This window comes from Nerophis ophidion, linkage group LG10 (genome assembly GCF_033978795.1).
Source record: "Nerophis ophidion isolate RoL-2023_Sa linkage group LG10, RoL_Noph_v1.0, whole genome shotgun sequence".
Taxonomy (NCBI): Eukaryota; Metazoa; Chordata; class Actinopteri; order Syngnathiformes; family Syngnathidae; genus Nerophis; species Nerophis ophidion.
The window spans coordinates 58,199,783-58,220,135 of record NC_084620.1 but is presented as its reverse complement, the minus strand read 5'-3'; the positions used below and the strand labels follow the sequence as shown (position 1 = coordinate 58,220,135).

General features: G+C 39.5%; 1 protein-coding gene across 1 annotated transcript in view; it reads right to left on the bottom strand.

Annotated features, from left to right (window-relative positions):
* Positions 1–12,011, bottom strand: part of pik3cg (phosphatidylinositol-4,5-bisphosphate 3-kinase, catalytic subunit gamma) — a 66,362-nt gene extending 54,351 nt beyond the window's left edge. Inside the window, exons 1-4 of the mRNA XM_061914223.1 lie at positions 11,850–12,011; positions 6,676–6,891; positions 6,439–6,610; positions 5,163–5,425 (exon numbers count right to left, since the gene is read on the bottom strand). Of these exons, the coding sequence (XP_061770207.1) occupies positions 5,163–5,425; positions 6,439–6,610; positions 6,676–6,888 (648 nt within the window). The 5' untranslated portion in view covers positions 6,889–6,891; positions 11,850–12,011. The remainder of the gene's footprint in view (positions 1–5,162; positions 5,426–6,438; positions 6,611–6,675; positions 6,892–11,849) is intronic.
* Positions 12,012–20,353: the final 8,342 nt, after the last annotated feature.

Here is a 20,353-nt window from a genome sequence, read left to right as displayed (position 1 = left end):
AAAAAGCTCCAGAGAGCCACTAGGGCGGCGCTAAAGAGCCGCAGGTTGCCGACCCCCGATTTATAGTATCTCCGTGGTGTTTCTTCTCCCGAGACAACACAATAGAAATATCCATCCATCCATCCATTTTCTACCGCTTGTTCCCTTTTAGGGTCGCGGGGGGCGCTGGCGCCTATCTCAGCTACAATCGGGCGGAAGGCTGGGTACACCCTGGACAAGTCGCCACCTCATCGCAGGGCCACAATAGAAATATGACTTAGAATATTATGAATCCAATATTATATAATAAGTACAATATCAATAACTTCCAAAAAAATAATATTTATTTATTTTGCTGTGTTGGACTTATCTGTGTGAAGTTCTTTTCTCTTTCAATGTCTTTTGTGTCCTTCAATGTTTCCCTCTTGTTTTCAAACCAAGATGGCGGTCAATGTTCTGCACTCTCGTTTTTATTTCTTACTTTTAATTAGATAAGGTAAGAAAAATGTATTTGGGTTTTTTTACGGACACGTCATTATGAACAGTTAATAAATACTTTATATTTCATAACATATTTTATTGTAAAACTGTTTAAAAAATGTGTATATCAAATTTGAAACGGCAGGTATAAAAGGTAATGTACAAAAGCCAAAAGCAGTGAAGTTGTCACCTTGTGTAAATGCTAAATAAAAAGAGAATACAACAAATCCTTTTCAACTTATATTCGATTGAATAGACTGCAAGGACTGCGATGACGTGGCGACTTGTCCAGGGTGTACACCCGCCTTCCGCCCGATTGTAGCTGAGATAGGCACCAGCGCCCCCCGCGACCCCAAAGGGAATAAGCGGTAGAAAATGGATAGACTGCAAAAACAAGATATTTCATCTACACTGAGAAACTTTTTGCAAATAATCATGAAGTTAGAATGTAATGGCAGCAACACGTGTCAAAAAAGGCATTTTTACCAGTGTGTTACATGGCCTTTCCTTTGAACAACACTCAGTGCAGGTTTGGGAATTGAGGAGACACATTTTTCAAGTGGAATTTTTTCCCATTCTTGCTTGATGTAAAGCTTAAGTTGTTCAACAGTCTCCTGCCTCACATTTTAGCCTTCGCACATTTTCAATGTCTGGACTACAGGCAGGCCAGTCTAGTACCTGAAGCCACGCTGTTGTAACACGTGGCTTGGCATTGTCTTGCTGAAATAAGCAGGGGCGTCCCTGATAACGTCCCTTGAATGTCAACATATGTTGCTCCAAAAGCTGTATGTACCTTTCAGCATTAACAAATGTGTAAGTTAACCTTGCCTTGGCGGCATTTCTGGGTGTTGTTGATAAATGGCTTTAGCTTTGCATAGTCAATAAATTGTAAATGTGTTGTACTTGCATAGCGCTTTTCTACCTTCAAGGTACTCAAAGCGCTTTGACACTACTTCCACATTTACCCATTCACACACACATTCACACACTGATGGAGGGAGCTGCCATGCAAGGCGCCAACCAGCACCCATCAGGAGCAAGGGTGAAGTGTCTTGCTCAGGACACAACGGACGTGACGAGGTTGGTACTAGGTGGGATTTGAACCAGGGCCCCTCGGGTTGCGCACGGCCACTCTCCCACTGCGCCACGCCACGCCGTAGTAGAGTTTTAACTTGCACTTACAGATGTAGCAACCGACTGTAGTTACTGACAGTGATTTTCTGAAGTGTTCCTGAGCCCATGTGGTGATATCCTTTACACACTGATGTGGCTTTTTGATGCAGTAACGCCTGAGGAATCCAAGGTGAGTAATATCATGGCTTATGTGCAGTGATTTCTCCAGATTGTCTGAACATTTTGATGACATTACGGACCTTAGATAGTAAAATCCCCAAATTCCTTGCAATAGCTCGTTGAGTAATGTTGTGCTAAAAGTGTTTGACGGTTTATTCACACATTTGTTGACAAAGTGGTGACCCACGCCCCGTCATTGTTTGTGAATGAGTGAGCATTTCATGGAAGCTGCTTTTATAGCCAATCATGGCACCCACCTGTTCCAAATTAGTCTGTTCACCTGTGGGATGTTCCGAATAAGTCTTTGACGAGCATTCCTAAACTTTCTCACTCTTTTTTGCCACTTTTGCCAGCTTTTTTTGAAACATGTTGCAGGCATGAGTTAACACTTGCAAAAAATAACCAAGTTTCTCAGTGTGAACATGAAATATCTTGTCTTTGCAGTCTATTCAATTGAATATAAGTTGAAAATGCTTTGTTGTATTCTCTTTTTATTTACCTTTTACACAAGGTGACGACTTCACTGCTTTTAGGTTTGTATAACAACACACATGATACTATCTTACTGAAATGGTGGGTCAGGTCATCGGGAAAGACAAGACCAACTTCAACCACTTGATACTGAAAAATGCATTAAATAAAGTCAATAAATAATAATACATTCAGAATAATAAGCAACATTAACTCAGGAGCACAGTATATAAAACCTTTTAACTTACAGAACATGTCAGTTAGGAAGAAGATCCGATCATTGGTGATGGCGTCGGCCACATTTAGCAACATCAAAGTTTGGCGCTAGGCCACGCCCACGATTTCACCACCTTCATGTGGAGTATCTGCAATTTTAACAGCGGCTCATTTGGCAACAGTCCTAAGGAAGGGGTTTGCTAAAGTACATATTTTTTTCGATGAAAAATGGCCGACGGAAACCAATATGGCCGACTTCCTGTCTGTTTTTAGATAGGTGTTTTTGAGATTTGTTTCCTGAGTCTCGTCATGATAGACGTCTCCTGCAATTTTCGTGTCCATATGTGAAACTAGTAGGGGGGCCAATTTTTAAATCATTTTGAAAGGTAGTGCTTGAGAGCCAATTTTGTAATTTAATTTTGGGGAACCCAAAAAATGTTAATTTTTCACCCTACCTGACGCCTGTACGAAATATGAGGACTTTTCGTGCGTAATGACGGCCAAGGCATCCAAACGTATGGAAGAAAAAAACAGCAATTTCAATAGGGACCTTGATTGCCCCGCTGCTCGGGTCCCAATAAGACAATTTGTGCTGATCTTTTCTTTTATGAACTCAAACTTACAAACGAACACATTTGCATTATTCACATGTGAATAATGCTGTATAATAAACTGTATTTATGTTATTCACATGTGAATAACACTGTATAATAGACTGTATTTATGTTATTCACATGTGAATAATGGTGTATAACAGACTGCATTTAAGTTGTTCACATGTGAATAATGCTGTATAATAGACTGTATTTATGTTATTCACATGTGAATAACACTGTATAGTAGACTATGTTATTCACATGTGAATAATGATATATAATAGACTGTATTTATGTTATTGACATGTGAATAATGCTGTAAAATAGACTGTATTTATGTTATTCAAATGTGAATAATGCTGTAAAATAGACTGTATTTATGTTATTCAAATGTGAATAATGCTGTATAATAGACTGTATTTATGTTGTTCACATGTGAATAATGCTGTATAATAGACTCTATTTATGTTATTCACATGTGAATAATGCTGTATAGACTGTATTTATGTTATTCACATGTGAATAATGCTGTAAAATAGACTGTATTTATGTTATTCAAATGTGAATAATGCTGTATAATAGACTGTATTTATGTTGTTCACATGTGAATAATGATGTATAATAGACTGTATTTATGTTATTGACATATGAATAATGCTGTATAATAGACACTATTTATGTTACTGACATGTGAATAATGATGTATAATAGACTCTATTTATGTTATTGACATGTGAATAATGCGGTATATTAGACTGTATTTATGTTATTGACATCTGAATAATGCTGTAAAATAGACTGTATTTATGTTATTCACATGTGAATAATGCTGTATAATAGACTGCATTTATGTTGTTCACATGTGAATAATGCTGTAAAATACTGTATTTATGTTATTCACATGTGAATAATGCTGTAAAATAGACTGTATTTATGTTGTTCACAAGTGAATAATGCTGTATAATAGACTATTTAAGTTGTTCACATGCGAATAATGCTGTATAACAGACACTATCTTATTGACATGTGAATAATGATGTATAATAGACTCTATTTATGTTATTGACATGTGAATAATGCTGTATAATAGACTGTATTGATGTTATTCACATGTAAATAATGCTGTAAAATAGACTGTATTTATGTTATTCACATGTGAATAATGCTGTATAATAGACTGTATTTATGTTATTCACAGGTGAATAATGCTGTATAATAGACTGCATTTATGTTCACATGTGAATAATGCTGTATAATAGACTGTATTTATGTTATTCACATGCAAATCATGCTGTATAATAGACACTATTTATGTTATTCACATGTGAATAATGATGTATAAAAGACTCTATTTATGTTATTGACAAGTGAATAATGCTGTATAATAGAGTGTATTTATGTTATTCACATGTTAATAATGCTGTATAATAGACTGTATTTATGTTATTCACATGTGAATAATGATGTATAAAAGACTCTATTTATGTTATTGACAAGTGAATAATGCTGTATAATAGAGTGTATTTATGTTATTCACATGTGAATAATGCTGTATAATAGACTGTATTTATGTTATTCACATGCGAATAATGCTGTCTAACAGACACTATTTGTTATTAACATGTGAATAATGATGTATAATTGACTCTATTTATGTTATTGACATGTGAATAATGCTGTATAATAGGCTGTATTGATGTTATTCACATGTGAATAATGCTGTATAATAAACTGTATTTATCTTATTCACATGCGAATAACACTGTATAATAGACTGTATTTATGTTATTCACATGTGAATAATGCTGTATAATAGACTGCATTTATGTTATTCACATGTGAATAATGCTGTATAATAGACTGCATTTATGTTATTCACATGTGAATAATGCTGTATAATGGACTGTATTCATATTATTCACATGTAAAAATTACTTAAGTGTTTATTGTTAATTGTGAGCAAACTGTGGTGCTGAATTTCCTCCAGGGATCAATAAAGTACTTTCTATTCTATTCTATTGAAAACTGAGTCAGGATCGATGGCTCCAATGAGCATGTTTTGTCGTGCACAACTTTTCCATGCGGGGTTTAAAGCACGATACTGATAAAGCACCAATAACACCTTACCTTCCCTGAAAGGTGCTCGGGCAGCGGCTTGTGTGTCACCCAGGGATCCATGGAGTACAGCTTGGGATCGCGGTCCATCAGTTGGTTGCGGCGCGGCGTCAGCAGCTTCCTGCGGGTGAACTCCAGCTCGTCGTCGTGCACGTTGCTGACGTCGGTGACGTCGTAGCCGATCAGGTAGTTGAGGTAGTGCTGGTACTTAAGCGTCTGGTCTGACGGCTGCGGATGAGGAACCAGCTTGATCCGCCCTACCTCTTTTTTCAACGCTTGAAGAAACAACACAGGTTGATTATCAATTATGAGGGGTGTCAAAAAAAAAAAAACATCTCTCCTAATTGATTAAAAAAATAAAGAATTGAGCCCCCCAAAATATGTTTAAATAAATATCCCGGGCAAAGATATGTTGTTTGGGTGATGGCAGGAAGCACCAGCGTGTATGGGTGATAGAAAGAAGCACCAGTGTGACCCCAGGATGCAGGGATGGTAGGTAAGGGGCAGGTAAAGATATGTTGACTGGGTGAAAGAAGGAGGCACCAGTTTGACTCCAGGATACAGAGAAGGTAGGTAATGTGCAGGTAAAGATATGTTGACTGGGTGAAAGAAGGAGGCACCAGTTTGACTCCAGGATACAGAGAAGGTAGGTAATGTGCAGGTAAAGATATGTTGTCTGAGTGATGGCAGGAAGCACCAGCGTGTATGGGTGACAGAAAGAAGCACCAATTTGACCCCAGGATACAGAGAAGGTAGGTAATGTGCAGGTAAAGATATGTTGTCTGAGTGATGGCAGGAAGCACCAGCGTGTATGGGTGACAGAAAGAAGCACCAATTTGACCCCAGGATACAGAGAAGGTAGGAAATGTGCAGGTAAAGATATGTTGTTTGGGTGATGGCAGGAAGCACCAGCATGTATGGGTGACAGAAAGAAGCACCAGTGTGACCCCAGGATACAGAGAAGGTAGGTAATGTGCAGGTAAAGATATGTTGTCTGGGTGATGGCAGGAAGCACCAGCGTGTATGGGTGACAGAAAGAAGCACCAATTTGACCCCAGGATGCAGGGATGGTAGGTAATGTGCAGGTAAAGATATGTTGACTGGGTGAAAGAAGGAGGCACCAGTTTGACTCCAGGATACAGAGAAGGTAGGTAATGTGCAGGTAAAGTTATTCAAAAGTATTGATTCGGAATCTTTCCCCCAAGAATCCAATTGAATGGCCAAAGACTCCTCGCCCGAGTTACGGTGCAGCAAAAAGGTGCAGACAGAATGTTGCGGAGGTGCCAACCTTTCCAGTAGCGGATGCAGTCCAGCGTCTGGAAGACTTGGTGCTTGTCGTAGATCTCACACATGTTGCCTTTCTTCTGGTAGAGCAGGATGCAGTGGTCCGGGGAAAAGCGCTGGTAGAATTCGGGACAGAGATTGGAGGTCACCGCCTTCAGCCACACCTGAGCTTTCACCTGAAGAGCGGACAAGAGTTTAAAGCCGTCCTAAGTGACAGTGAGTCCGCCACACGTCCAGCCACCTGTTCCACCGTCCAGTTGCCCGCCACCTCCAGTTGCAGAGAGTCTGGGCCGGTCCCGCCCCTTGCCGTAGTGGGAAGGAGGAACTCCACGGTGATGTGATCCATGGAGCTGCAGCCGGACGCCATGATGGCCTTCTTTCTTCTCCGCCGACGGGTGTCGTCTCGCAACACGACTCGCTCTTCGTCGCTCGCCTCCGACGGCCGCTCGTCCATCACCTGGCATGACGACACGTTTGCCACATTTTACAAACCCCGTTTCCATATGAGTTGGGAAATTGTGTTAGATGTAAATATAAACAGAATACAATTATTTGCAAATCCTTTTCAAGCCATATCCAGTTGAATATGCTAAAAAGACAACATATTTGATGCCAGCAACACGTGACAAAGAAGTTGGGAAAGGTGGCAATAAATACTGATAAAGTTGAGGAATGCTCATCAAACGCTTATTTGGAACATCCCACAGGTGTGCAGGCTAATTGGGAACAGGTGGGTGCCATGATTGGGTATAAAAACAGCTTCCCAAAAAAATGCTCAGTCTTTCACAAGAAAGGATGGGGCGAGGTACACCCCTTTGTCCACAACTGCGTGACCAAATAGTCAAACAGTTTAAGAACAACCTTTCTCAAAGTGCAACTGCAAGAAATTTAGGGATTTCAACATCTACGCTCCATAATATCATCAAAAGGTTCAGAGAATCTGGAGAAATCACTCCACGTAAGCGGCATGGCCGGAAACCAACATTGAATGACCGTGACCTTCCGTCCCTCAGACGGCACTGTATCAAGAAATCTCTAAAGGATATCACCACCTGGGCTCAGGAACACTTCAGAAAACTACTGTCACTAAATACAGTTGGTCGCTACATCTGTAAGTGCAAGTTAAAGCTTTACTATACAAAGCGAAAGCCATTTATCAACAACATCCAGAAAAGCCGCCGTCTTCTCTGGGCCCGAGATCATCTCAGATGGACTGATGCAAAGTTGAAAAGTGTCCTGTGGTCTGACGAGTCCACATTTTAAATTGTTTTTGGAAATATTCGACATTTTGTCATCTGGACTAAAGGGGAGGCTTAACGGTGGCAGAGGGGTTAGTGCATCTGCCTCACAATACGAAGCTCCTGCAGTCCTGGGTTCAAATCCAGCCTCGGGATCTTTCTGTGTGGAGTTTGCATGTTCTCTCCGTGAATGCGTGGGTTCCCTCCGGGTACTCCGGCTTCCTCCCACTTCCAAAGACATGCACCTGGGGATAGGTTGATTGGCAACACTAAATTGGCCCTAGTGTGTGTATGTGAGTGTGAATGTTGTCTGTCTATCTGTGTTGGCCCTGTGATGAGGTGGCGACTTGTCCAGGGTGTACCCCGCCTTCCACCCGATTGTAGCTGAGATAGGCGCCAGCGCCCCGCGTAACCCCACAAGGGAATAAGCGGTAGAAAATGGATGGATGGATGAACTAAAGGGGAAGCGAACCATCCAGACTGTTATCCACGCAAAGTTGAAAAGCCAGCATGTGTGATGGTATGGGGGTGCATTAGTGCCCAAGGCATGGGTAACTTACACATCTGTGAAGGCACCATTAATGCTGAAAGGTACATACAGGTTTTGGAACAACGTATGCTGCTATCGAAGCGCCGTCTTTTTCATGGACGCCCCTGCTTATTTCAGCAAGACAATACCAAGCCACATTCAGCACGTGTTACAGCAGCGTGGCTTCGTAAAAAAAGAGTGCGGGTAATTTCCTGGCCCGCCTGCAGTCCAGACCTGTCTCCCATGGAAAATGTGTGGTGCATTATGAAGCGTAAAATAGGACAGCGGAGACCCCGGACTGTTGAAGGACTGAAGCTCTACATAAAACAAGAATGGGAAAGAATTCCACTTTCAAAGCTTCAACAATTAGTTTCTTCAGTTCCCAAACGTTTATTGAGTGTTGTTAAAAGAAAAGGTGATGTAACACAGTGGTGAACATGCCCTTTCCCAACTACTTTGGCACGTGCTGCAGCCATGAAATTCTAAAATTAATTATTATTTGAAAAAAATAAATAAAGTTTATGAGTTTGAACATCAAATATGTTGTCTTTGTAGTGCATTTAACTGAATATGGGTTGAAAAGGATTTGCAAATCATTGTATTCTGTTTATATTTACATCTAACACAATTTCCCAACTCATATGGAAACGGGGTTTGTATTTTGCACCGTGGTCAAGTCATGTCTTCAAATGTAAAAAAAAAAAAAAAAAAAGAAGGCAAGAAGTAGAATGGACTGATATTTGGCATTTTGACATATATCTGTCTATTTTTTAACAACTGCAACAGAGCTGGGCAGCACGGAGGACCAGGGGTTAGTACGTGTGCCTCACAATAGAAAAGGTCCTGGGTTCGATCCTGGGCTCGGGATCTTTCCGTGTGGAGTTTTCATGTTCTCCCCATGACTGCGTGAGTTCCCTCCAGGGACTCCGGCCTCCTCCCACCTCCAAAGACATGCACCTGGGGATAGGCCCCTCCCACCTCCAAAGACATGCACCTGGGGATAGGCCCCTCCCACCTCCAAAGACATGCACTTGGGGATAGGCCCCTCCCACCTCCAAAGACATGCACCCGGGGATAGGCCCCTCCCACCTCCAAGGACATGCACCTGGGGATAGGCCCCTCCCACCTCCAAAGAGATGCACCCGGAGATAGGCCCCTCCCACCTCCAAAGACATGCACCTGGGGATAGGCCCCTCCCACCTCCAAAGACATGCACCTGGGGATAGGCCCCTCCCACCTCCAAAGACATTCACCTGGGGATAGGCCTCTCCCACCTCCAAAGACATGCACCTGGGGATAGGCCCCTCCCACCTTCAAAGACATGCACCTGGGGATAGGCCCCTCCCACCTCCAAAGACATGCACCAGGGGGAAGGCCCCGCCCACCTCCAAAGACATGCACCTAGGGATAGGCCCTTCCCACCTCCAAAGACATACACCTGGGGATAGGCCCCTCCCACCTCCAAAGACATGCACCTGGGGATAGGCCCCTCCCACCTCCAAAGACATGCACCTGGGGATAGGCCCCTCCCACCTCCAAAAACATGTACCTGGGGATAGGCCCTTCCCCTTTCCAAAGATATGCACCTGGGGATAGGCCCCTCCCACCTCCAAAGACATACACCTGGGGATAGGCCCCTCCCACCTCCAAAGACATGCACCTGGGGATAGGCCCCTCCCACCTCCAAAGACATGCACCCGGGGATAGGCCCCTCCCACCTCCAAAGACATGCACCTGGGGATAGGCCCCTCCCACCTCCAAAGACATGCACCTGGGGATAGGCCCCTCCCACCTCCAAAGACATGCACCTGGGGATAGGCCCCTCCCACCTCCAAAGACATACACCCGGGGATAGGCCCCTCCCACCTCCAAAGACATGCACCTGGGGATAGGTTGATTGGCAACACTAAATGGTCCCTAGTGTGTGAATGTTGTCAATCTGTGTTGGCCCTGTGATGAGCTGGCGACTTGTCCAGGGTGTACTCCGCCTTCCGCCTGAATGCAGCTGAGATAGGCTCCAGCACTCCCCGCCACCCCAAACGGGACAAGCGGTAGAAAATGGATGTATGGCTACATCAGAGCTACCTAGCAGATACAATATACACACATGACACCAATATTTAGTATTTATAAAAAATAATAATTAGTGAAGTAGATAAATAACCGCAGCCCTGCATGAGAAAAGTTCTTTTTGCTGGAGCCTACTTTTCTATCAAGAATAAAAATGACTCCTATTGTCCATCCATCCATCCATCCATCGTAGGATAATTCTGGAAAATCCCTTATCTGCTTATTGTGTTACTAGTGTTTTAGCGTTTTAGTGAAAGTCGGAGGGTTTTGGCCACGGGTGTAGTGACCGCCAGTGTCTCTGAGGGAAGCCATGTTTCTCGACAAGGCGAAGCAAAGGCAGCTGTTGGGGCCAGGCTGAGATTTTTTCCCCCCCCCTCCTCCACGGTGGAAGCATCCCACGTTCGAGTGCGGCCAGTTGGAGGAGGCAAGAGAGTCCGCAGCTGCCTCTTTGACAGGTGCACGAGGAACGACGCAAGCTCTCCGCTCATGTCTACGGTAAGAGCCGACTTATCACCATTTTCTCACCGAAATCTGCCGGTTGACATGTGGTAGGGAACCATGTTCGCTTGACCGCTTGGTTCCATTCTAAAGCTTCACCGTCATCTTTCGGGAATTTAAACAAGGAAACAGCGGCTGTGTTTGTGTTGCTAAAGGTGGCCGCAATACACCGCTTCCCACCTACATCTTTCTTCTTTGACGTCTCCATTATTAATCGAACAAATTGCAAAAGATTCAGCAACACAGATGTCCAGAATACTGTGGAATTATGCGATTAAAGCCGACGATTTATAGCTGGGATCGGGGCTGGAACACAATGTCTGCTACAATCCGTGATGTCACGCGCACGCGTCACCATACCGCGACGTTTTCAAGAGGATACTTTGCGCAAAATTTTAAATTGCAATTTAGTAAACTAAAAAAGCCGTATTGGCATGTGTTGCCATGTTAATATTTCATCATTGATATATAAACTATCAGACTGCGTGGTCGCTAGTAGTGGGTTTCAGTAGGCCTTTAATACTACTAAATAACCACATTAGTGCTGCATAAAACATTATGTTGCTACTGGTCCCACGTTTCCTAAAAATAAAAAAAAAATAAAAAAGTTAAAGCCTTACTGACATATACCATTCATGTTGAAATTACTTTTACTGCAAATAAATATGACTTATCAGTCTCGAAAAACCAACATCTGTCTATCCCTCGCAAGAAGTCTTGCGAAAAAGCATCATTAAAAAATATATCAATGTATTATTATGACATTTAATTAAAAACCACACACACCAACACCACAACCTTGACCGACAACCGGATGTTTCCCCGCCGCATGTTTTTACCGAATGACGCTTGAAGAAAACAGGAAGCAAAAGTCGACATTGTATGAATTCAAAAGTGCACGAAATGACACAAGCTGTACTTTACAAAAAATACTATCTCAATTAATGGTAGACATTTATGCAATTTTATCGAACTTTGACACCAAATGAGAGTTGTTGTCAAAACTTAGGCGGAAGTGCCACTCAAGGCTGAATTGTAACGGTAACAATTGCCACTAATATCCAACAAAAAGTAACTCACCACAAGACGCAGACGGCGAGGACGCCGGCCAACGCAAAGTTCGTCATTGAAGCACGACTATAAGCAGCATAAAGTTTGAAAATATACAAACGAGTTATGAATAAGGCGAAAGAGCTGCCTCCCTGGCAAGGAGTCAAGCTGCATTAGTTTGTGGGCCATATCCGTCTGTTCCTTCAAAATAAAGTGCCGTGCAGAAAATTTGCATGACGCGCAGGAAGCTCTGCTTCGGGATTTTATAAATAACATCACACTATTTAAACTGTCAATACAGGTAAATGGATTGTTTAAAATGAAGTCAAGCGCTGATGAAATTATATAAAAAATATTGTACGTGTTTCCTCCTAAAATCTATGCAGTGTTGATTTTAATGACACACAACAGAGGGCGGTCTGCATGAACCAACCAATGAGAGTTGGACTCGCTGTTGATTGACGGCATGATGGACCAATAGGATCTTGTTTACACCAGCCTCCTTTTCCCTTTAGGTGAGTTGAGTAAAGTTCATTTAAGACATTTCGGGCTTTCTAAAGCGTCAAATTCGATACAAAACCGCAGCGATGTAACCAATAGGTCACAAACTTGCACAATACGAGACATTGTCGAAATGATGACGTCACAAATACGAGCTGCGCCGTTCGCCCTCATTGTTGACGTTAGTTGATGTTAAAGCTGCCCTTTTAACCTCCTCAAAACACCACACTCGTTACTTTCATTCTATTTAAATAACGACAGAAACAAGTGGCCATAATTGCAATGACAATATGACAATGACAATTTAAGTAGGGCTTCAGTCAATATTGTCATCACGTGATGTAACCCTTCGCGCATGCGCGTGATGCTCCATTCAATCAACGCTAAATGACAAACCCCATTTTAAACTGCAGCAAGTCGTTAAAAGTGTTGTCACACCAAATTATGTTCATAAAATGTCATAAAAAGTAGTCTGCTTTAATTGCATAATTACACAGTATTCTGGACATCTGTGTTGCTGAATCTTTTGCAATCTGTTTAATTAATAATGGAGACGTCAAAGAAGAAAGATGTAGGTGGGAAGCGGTGTATTGCGGCCGCCTTTATCAACACAAACACAGCCGGTGTTTCCTTGTTTACATACCCAAAGGTGAAGCTTCACTGTGGAACAGAGCGGTCAAACGAACATGGTTCCCTACCACATGTCAACCGGCAGGTTTCGGTGTGAAAATGGTGCTAATAAGTCGGCTCTTACCGTAGACATGAGCGGAGAGCTTCCGTTGTTCCTCGTGCACCTGTCTTGCCTCCTCCGACCGGCCGCCCCCGAACGTGGGATGCTTCCACCGTGGAGGAAGGGGGAAAAAAAACAAAATCTCAGCCCGGCCCCCAACGGCTGCCTTTGCTTTGCCTCGCCGAGAAACGTGGTTTCCCTCCGAGACACTGGCAGTCACTACACCCGTGGCCAAACCCCTCCGACTTTCACTAAAACGCTAAAACACTAGTAACACAATAAGCAGATAAAGGATTTTCCAGAATTTCATCCATCCATCCATTTTCTACCACTTATTCCCTGTTGGGGTCGCGGGGGGCGCTGGCGCCTATCTCAGCTACAATCGGGCGGAAGGCGGGGTACACCCTGGACAATTCGCCACCTCATCGCAGGGCCAACACAGATAGACAGACAACATTCACACTCACATTCACACACTAGGGCCGATTTAGTGTTGCCAATCAACCTATCCCCAGGTGCATGTCTTTGGAAGTGGGAGGAAGCCTGAATACCCGGAGGGAACCCACGCATTCACGGGGAGAACATGCAAACTCCACACAGAAAGATCCCGAGCCTGGATTTGAACCCAGGACTGCAGGAACTTCGTATTGTGAGGCAGACGCACTAACCCCTCTTCCACCGTGAAGCCATTTTCCAGAATTATCCTAGTAAATATGTCTAATAACATCTGAATCTCTCTGCCGTCTATTTTTTTATTTATTTATTTTTTCTAGTCCTTCACTCCCACTTTCCTCATCCAGAAATCTTTCATCTTCGCTCAAATTAATGGGGAAATTGTCGCTTTTTCGGTCGGAATCGCTCTGGCTGGTGGTGGCCATGATTGTAAACAATGTTCAGATGTGAGGAGCTCCACAACCCGTGACGTCACGCGCACATTGTCTGCTACTTCCGGTACAGGCAAGGCTTTTTTATTAGCCACCAAAAGTTGCCAACTTTATCGTGGATGTTCTCTACTAAATCCTTTCACCAAAAATATCGGGAAATGATGAAGTATGACACATAGAATGGAGCTGCTATCCCCGTTTAAATAAGAACATCTCATTTCAGTAGGCCTTTAATTAATATAATGTATAACCGCCTTATGTTATTAAACAAATCCCTATTTAATAATTCAATTGTTTACGTACAAATTAATGGGTGACATACTTATTTTTAATATCGGAGGCACAATAATTTTATTCTAACAAAAAATGTTTGGAATATATATTAATATTAAAGGGCCACATACTAAAAAGTGGAAATATGCGATTTAGATATGTTTTTATTTTGAAAAGAAAAACATGCTAAAAAGCAGACATGACACATATTTAAAGACAAAACATAGTGTCAGCTTTGTGTTATACACTCCAAAAAATTACTCATTTAATGAACTCAATTAAAATGAGGGCAGGATTTCCTTCCAACAAATACAAGAACTCAAAATTAGTACATTCTCACAACACAATAAAAAATGACTTAGTCCAACTAATTTTTAGCAAATAAAGCCAAAATGAAATTATTGCAATAACTAAGCGAAATTGATTTACATTTGTCGGACTTATTTTTAACAAATACAGCTAAAATGAAATTATTTTGGTTACTAAGCGAAATTGTGCGCAACTCAAAATTTATTGGAAATTAAGCATTAGGCATGGGTAACTTACACATCTGTGAAGGCACCATTAATGCTGAAAGGTACATACAGGTTTTGGAACAACATCTACAACATCTAAGCACCGTCTTTTTCATGGACGCCCCTGCTTATTTCAGCAAGACAATGCCAAGCCACATTCAGTACTTGTTACAACAGCGTGGATTCGTAAAAAAAAGACTGCGGGTACTTTCCTGGCCCGCCTGCAGTCCAGACCTGTCTCCCATGGAAAATGTGTGGCGCATTATGAAGCGTAAAAGACAACAGCGGAGACCCCGGACTGTTGAAGGACTGAAGCCCTACATAAAACAAGAATGGGAAAGAATTCCACTTTCAGAACTTCAACGATTAGTTTCCTCACTTCCCAAACGTTTATTGAGTGTTGTTAAAAGAAAAGGTGATGTAACACAGTGGTGAACATGCCCTTTCCCAACTACTTTGGCACGTGTTGCAGCCATGAAATTCTAAGTTAATTATTATTTGCAAAAAAAATAAAGTTTATGAGTTTGAAAATGAAATATGTTGTCTTTGTAGCATATTCAACTGAATATGGGTTGAAAATGATTTGTAAAACATTGCATTTCTGTTTATATTTACATCTAACACAATTTCCCAACTCATATGGAAATGGGGTTTGTATTTGAGTAAATATTTAGGTGACTTGTTACTGAAGTACATGGTTGGTTATTTAGGTGAGTTGTTATTGAAGAAAATACTTAGGTGACTTGTTATTGAAGTAAATACTTAGGTGACTTGTTATTGAAGTAAATACTTAAGTGACTTCTTATTGAAGTAAATACTTAGGTGACTTGTTATTGAAGTAAATACTTAGGTGACTTGTTATTGAAGTAAATACTTTGGTGACTTGTTACTGAAGTACATGGTTGGTTATTTAGGTGACTTGTTATTGAAGAAAATACTTAGGTGACTTGTTATTGAAGTAAATACTTAGGTGACTTGTTATTGAAGAAAATACTTAGGTGACTTGTTATTGAAGTAAATACTTAGGTGACTTGTTATTGAAGTACACTGTTGGTTACTTAGGTGACTTGTTATTGAAGTAAATACTTAGGTGACTTGTTATTGAAGAAAATACTTAGGTGACTCGTTATTGGGGCAAATGCTTAGGTTACTTGTTATTGAAGTAAATGCTTAGGTGACTTGTTATTGAAGTAAATACTTAGGTGACTTGTTATTGAAGTAAATACTTAGGTGACTTGTTATTGAAGTAAATACTTAGGTGACTTGTTATTTGGGTAAATGCTTAGGTGACTTGTTATTGAAGTAAATGCTTGGGTGACTTGTTGTTATTGAAGTAAATACTTTGGTGACTTGTTATTGAAGTACATACTTAGGTGACTTGTTATTGAAGTAAATACATTAGTGACTTGTTATTGAAGTAAATACTTGGGTGACTTGTTATTGAAGTACACTGTTGGTTATTTAGGTGACTTGTTATTGAAGTAAATACTTAGGAGACTTGTTATTGATGTACACTGTTGGTTATTTAGGTGACTTGTTATTGAAGTAAATACTTAGGTGACTTGTTATTGAAGTAAATGCTTAGGTGACTTGTTATTGAAGTAAATGCTTGGGTGACTTGTTGTTATTGAAGTAAATACTTAGGTGACTTGTTATTGGGGTAAATGCTTAGGTGACTTGTTATTGAAGTGAATACTTTGGTGACTTGTTATTGAAGTAAATACTTAGGTGACTTGTTATTGAAGTAATTACTTTAGTGACTTGTTATTGAAGTACACTGTTGGTTATTTAGGTGACTTGTTATTGAAGTACTGTAAATACTTAGGTGACTTGTTATTGAAGTACACTGTTGGTTATTTAGGTGACTTGTTATTGAAGTAAATACTTTGGTGACTTGTTATTGAAGTAAATACTTAGGTGACTTGTTATTGGGGTAAATGCTTAGGTGACTTGTTATTGAAGTAAATAATTAGGTGACTTGTTATTGAAGTAAATACTTTGGTGACTTGTTATTGAAGTAAATACTTAGGTGACTTGTTATTGAAGTAAATACTTAGGTGACTTGTTATTGAAGTAAATACTTAGGTGACTTGTTATTGAAGTAAATACTTAGGTGACTTGTTATTGAGGTAAATACTTAGGTGACTTGTTATTGAAGTAAATACTTAGGTGACTTGTTATTGAAGTAAATACTTAGGTGACTTGTTATTGGGGTAAATGCTTAGGTGACTTGTTATTGAAGTACATGCTTGGGTGACTTGTTATTGAAGTAAATACTTAGGTGACTTGTTATTGAAGTACATGGTTGGTTATTTAGGTGACTTGTTATTGAAGAAAATACTTAGGTGACTTGTTATTGAAGTACATGGTTGGTTATTTAGGTGACTTGTTATTGAAGAAAATACTTAGGTGACTTGTTATTGAAGTAAATACTTAGGTGACTTGTTATTGAAGTACACTGTTGGTTATTTAGGTGACTTGTTATTGAAGTAAATACTTAGGTGACTTGTTATTGACGTAAATACTTAGGTGACTTGTTATTGTGGCAAATGCTTAGGTGACTTGTTATTGAAGTAAATGCTTAGGTGACTTGTTATTGAAGTAAATACTTAGGTGACTTGTTATTGAAGTAAATACTTAGGTGACTTGTTATTGAAGTAAATACTTAGGTGACTTGTTATTGGGGTAAATGCTTAGGTGACTTGTTATTGGGGTAAATGCTTAGGTGACTTGTTATTGAAGTAAATACTTTGGTGACTTGTTATTGAAGTAAATACTTAGGTGACTTGTTATTGAAGTAATTACTTTAGTGACTTGTTATTGAAGTACACTGTTGGTTATTTAGGTGACTTGTTATTGAAGTAAATACTTAGGTGACTTGTTATTGAAGTACACTGTTGGTTATTTAGGTGACTTGTTATTGAAGTAAATACTTTGGTGACTTGTTATTGAAGTAAATACTTAGGTGACTTGTTATTGGGGTAAATGCTTAGGTGACTTGTTATTGAAGTAAATAATTAGATGACTTGTTATTGAAGTAAATACTTTGGTAACTTGTTATTGAAGTAAATACTTAGGTGACTTGTTATTGAAGTAAATACTTAGGTGACTTGTTATTGAAGTAAATACTTAGGTGACTTGTTATTGAAGTAAATACTTAGGTGACTTGTTATTGAGGTAAATACTTAGGTGACTTGTTATTGAAGTAAATACTTAGGTGACTTGTTATTGAAGTAAATACTTAGGTGACTTGTTATTGGGGTAAATGCTTAGGTGACTTGTTATTGAAGTACATGCTTGGGTGACTTGTTGTTATTGAAGTAAATACTTAGGTGACTTGTTATTGAAGTACATGGTTGGTTATTTAGGTGACTTGTTATTGAAGAAAATACTTAGGTGACTTGTTATTGAAGTAAATACTTAGGTGACTTGTTATTGAAGTACACTGTTGGTTATTTAGGTGACTTGTTATTGAAGTAAATACTTAGGTGACTTGTTATTGACGTAAATACTTAGGTGACTTGTTATTGTGGCAAATGCTTAGGTGACTTGTTATTGAAGTAAATGCTTAGGTGACTTGTTATTGAAGTAAATACTTAGGTGACTTGTTATTGAAGTAAATACTTAGGTGACTTATTATTGAAGTAAATACTTAGGTGACTTGTTATTGGGGTAAATGCTTAGGTGACTTGTTATTGAAGTAAATGCTTGGGTGACTTGTTGTTATTGAAGTAAATACTTTAGTGACTTGTTATTGAAGTACATACTTAGGTGACTTGTTATTGAAGTAAATACTTTAGTGACTTGTTATTGAAGCAAATACTTAGGTGACTTGTTATTGAAGTAGACTGTTGGTTATTTAGGTGAGTTGTTATTGAAGTAAATACTTAGGAGACTTGTTATTGATGTACACTGTTGGTTATTTAGGTGACTTGTTATTGAAGTAAATACTTAGGTGACTTGTTATTGAAGTAAATGCTTAGGTGACTTGTTATTGAAGTAAATGCTTGGGTGACTTGTTGTTATTGAAGTAAATACTTAGGTGACTTGTTATTGGGGTAAATGCTTAGGTGACTTGTTATTGAAGTAAATGCTTGGGTGACTTGTTGTTATTGAAGTAAATACTTAGGTGACTTGTTATTGGGGTAAATGCTTAGGTGACTTGTTATTGCAGTAAATGCTTGGGTGACTTGTTGTTATTGAAGTAAATACTTAGGTGACTTGTTATTGAAGTAAATACTTAGGTGACTTGTAATTGAAGTACACAGTTGGTTATTTGGGTGACTTGTTATTGAAGAAAATACTTAGGTGACTTGTTATTGAAGTAAATACTTAGGTGACTTGTTATTGGGGTAAATGCTTCGGTGACTTGTTATTGAAGTAAATGCTTGGGTGACTTGTTATTGAAGTAAATACTTAGGTGACTTGTTATTGGGGTAAATGCTTAGGTGACTTGTTATTGAAGTAAATGCTTGGGTGACTAGTTGTTATTGAAGTTAATACTTAGGTGACTTGTTATTGAAGTAAATGCTTGGGTGACTAGTTGTTATTGAAGTTAATACTTAGGTGACTTGTTATTGAAGTAAATACTTTGGTGACTTGTTATTGAAGTAAATACTTAGGTGACTTGTTATTGAAGTAAATACTTTAGTGACTTGTTATTGAAGTACACTGTTGGTTATTTAGGTGACTTGTTATTGAAGTAAATACTTAGGTGACTTGTTATTGAAGTAAATACTTTGGTGACTTGTTATTGAAGTAAATACTTTAGTGACTTGTTATTGAAGTAAATATTTTAGTGACTTGTTATTGAAGTAAATACTTTAGTGACTTGTTATTGAAGTAAATACTTTAGTGACTTGTTATTGAAGTAAATACTTAGGTGACTTGTTATTGAAGTACACTGTTGGTTATTTAGGTGACTTGTTATTGAAGTAAATACTTAGGTGACTTGTTATTGAAGTAAATACTTTGGTGACTTGTTATTGAAGTAAATACTTAGGTGACTTTTTATTGAAGTACACTGTTGGTTCTTTAGGTGACTTGTTATTGAAGTAAATACTTTGGTGACTTGTTATTGAAGTAAATACTTTGGTGACTTGTTATTGAAGTAAATACTTAGGTGACTCGTTATTGAAGTAAATACTTAGGTGACTTGTTATTGAAGTACATGGTTGGTTATTTAGGTGACTTGTTATTGAAGTAAATACTTAGGTGACTTGTTATTGAAGTAAATACTTAGGTGACTCGTTATTGAAGTAAATACTTAGGTGACTTGTTATTGAAGTACATATTTAGGTGACTTGTTGTTGAAGTAAATGCTTAGGTGACTTGTTATTGAAGTAAATGCTTGGGTGTCTTGTTGTTATTAAAGTAAATACTTAGGTGACTTGTTATTGAAGTAAATACTTAGGTGGCTTGTTATTGAAGTAAATACTTAGGTGACTTGTTATTGAAGTAAATACTTAGGCGACTTGTTATTGAAGTAAATACTTAGGTGAATTGTTATTGGGGTAAATGCTTAGGTGACTTGTTATTGAAGTAAATACTTAGGTGACTTGTTATTGGGGTAAATGCTTAGGTGACTTGTTATTGAAGTACATGCTTGGGTGACTTGTTGTTATTGAAGTA